General features: G+C 35.1%; 1 protein-coding gene across 1 annotated transcript in view; it reads left to right on the plus strand.

Annotated features, from left to right (window-relative positions):
* The first annotated feature begins 725 nt into the window (after positions 1-725).
* ltv1 (LTV1 ribosome biogenesis factor) overlaps positions 726-1,949 on the plus strand; it is a 14,045-nt gene continuing 12,821 nt past the window's right edge. The window contains exons 1-2 of the mRNA XM_015398823.1: positions 726-922; positions 1,388-1,519. Coding sequence (XP_015254309.1) covers positions 920-922; positions 1,388-1,519 — 135 coding nt within the window. The 5' untranslated portion in view covers positions 726-919. The remainder of the gene's footprint in view (positions 923-1,387; positions 1,520-1,949) is intronic.

The following is a 1,949-nucleotide window of genomic DNA, read 5'->3' on the forward strand; positions in this document are numbered from 1 at the left end:
TTTACTACCTAAGAAATAAAATTCCCAAAAAGTTTTTAAAAAAAAACAATCCGCTGGACTTTGTTTCCAATTTTGAAGATGTTTCATTTCCAATCCAGGAAGCTTTTTTAATTCAAAATGAGCTCGAGGTATTATAGAGTGGACCAAAAAGCAATCGCTGCAACATATTGTATTGTATTTGCTTGTAAGAATTTAGATTAGAAAAGAATAAAAAATTAAAGACAGAAAATAGAAAAAAAAGAAAGAAAAAATATAGAAAAAGAAAGAAAGAAAGTATTGAGAATAAAATGGAGAATATCAGAATTTGATAGATTTTACAACACATTGTATTGTATTTGCTCTGAAGGATTAAGAATAAGAAAATGAAAGAAAGAAAGAAAGAAAGAAAGAAAGAAAGAAAGAAAGAAAGAAAGAAAGAAAGAAAGAAAGAAAAATTAAGAAAGACAGAAAGAAAAAAGAAAGAAAAAAGAAAGAAAGAAAAATCACATTATGTCTTCAGAATAAAACGGAAAACATCAGAATTTAATAGATTTGCAGTCCTTACTTCTTACCAGTAGGTGGCAATATCGTGTAAATGTTTTTGTTTGCCATCAATCTGTAGTAGAGGAAGAACACGCATCGCGTGGGGATTATGGGGAAAGCTTGGTGCGGATTGGATGAGCCGCAGTGACAGGAGCCGCCTCCTGGAACATTCCAACCAATCAGCGCTGGAGATCACTGTAGACTTCCTGCCACTGTGGGATCTACGTTAAACACGAGATCAAGAAGCCTCAATGTTAATAATAGTTTTACCCTCATTTACAAGTTTGTAGATTAAGTTCTGGACTCGAGTTTCGCAGATGTTTGACAGTTTTTTCGGAACCTGCTGACATTTTGAATATTCAGTTAAACGAGAAGCTCACCAAGACTCGGAAACAAAATGGTAAGAAGACATTTCCAGACTAAGCTAATAGCGTTAGCCTGTAGCATTGCAGTTTTAGCAAATGGTTAAGTTTCCCGTGTTAAATACTTACAGCAGAAAAGTGCTGTTTTTTTGGTTTCCAGGGCATTGGTATCTTTGTTTAAAGGACACACATCTGTCGAATTTCATTCCTTTTTATTTGCGTTTTCTGTCTCAGATTTTCCTTATTTAAATGCCCAATGAGGTATAAAGGACATTATATTTTCTGTCTTGTTGTGATGCTATAGTTATTGTTTTTATGTCTGTTGCTAGATTACTGTTTCGATTTCTGTTCATTAGCCAAATTGGATTGCTGTTTACCTCAAGGAATAATAATGACCTGAAATGTACTTGATTCCTGAATGATTCAGTAAAGAAAGTTTTTGTTTCTTTTTTTTTCTCATTGTTTTTTTTTTTTGTGTGTGTGTGTTTGTTGTTTTTTTCCAGCCTCATCGAAAGAAGAAATCATTTATTGAAAAGAAGAAAGCTGTGACCTTTCACCTGGTCCATAGAAGCCAGAGGGACCCTCTGGCTGCAGATGAGAAAGCTCCACAGCATGTCCTCCTACCTGCTGCAAAGGTAAACCGACCAATGTGGACAAATAAAGGCCGTTTCCATACTCATCTTTTGGGCTTTAAACCAAAACAATATCTGATATTTATCAGCCAGAATATAAAAAAACGGACAAAACATGGAGATAAACATGATCTGCTCTGTCCAACCATAATCCAACTCAAACTCTCATTATAACCACAAATGTGATTCAAGAGAAAGAAACTGAATATTACAGAATAACAATAAGCTACTTTAATTTGAACACTGTCAACATAAGACTATAAATACAAGATTTAGAGATTGCCTTAAATGTTTGGTTTTCTTCTCCTTAATGGTGCTGAAGCCCTGACTAAAGGCCAATTTATGCTTCTAATGCATAGCCTCTGCAACCGTTAAATCTGTCTCTGCCTCTGTGCGGGGGGCAAGGTTCTGCAACCGACGGTTGCAGAACCTT

The sequence above is a fragment of the Cyprinodon variegatus genome, unplaced genomic scaffold (genome assembly GCF_000732505.1).
Source record: "Cyprinodon variegatus isolate N-32 unplaced genomic scaffold, C_variegatus-1.0 Scaffold964, whole genome shotgun sequence".
Classification (NCBI taxonomy): Eukaryota; Metazoa; Chordata; class Actinopteri; order Cyprinodontiformes; family Cyprinodontidae; genus Cyprinodon; species Cyprinodon variegatus.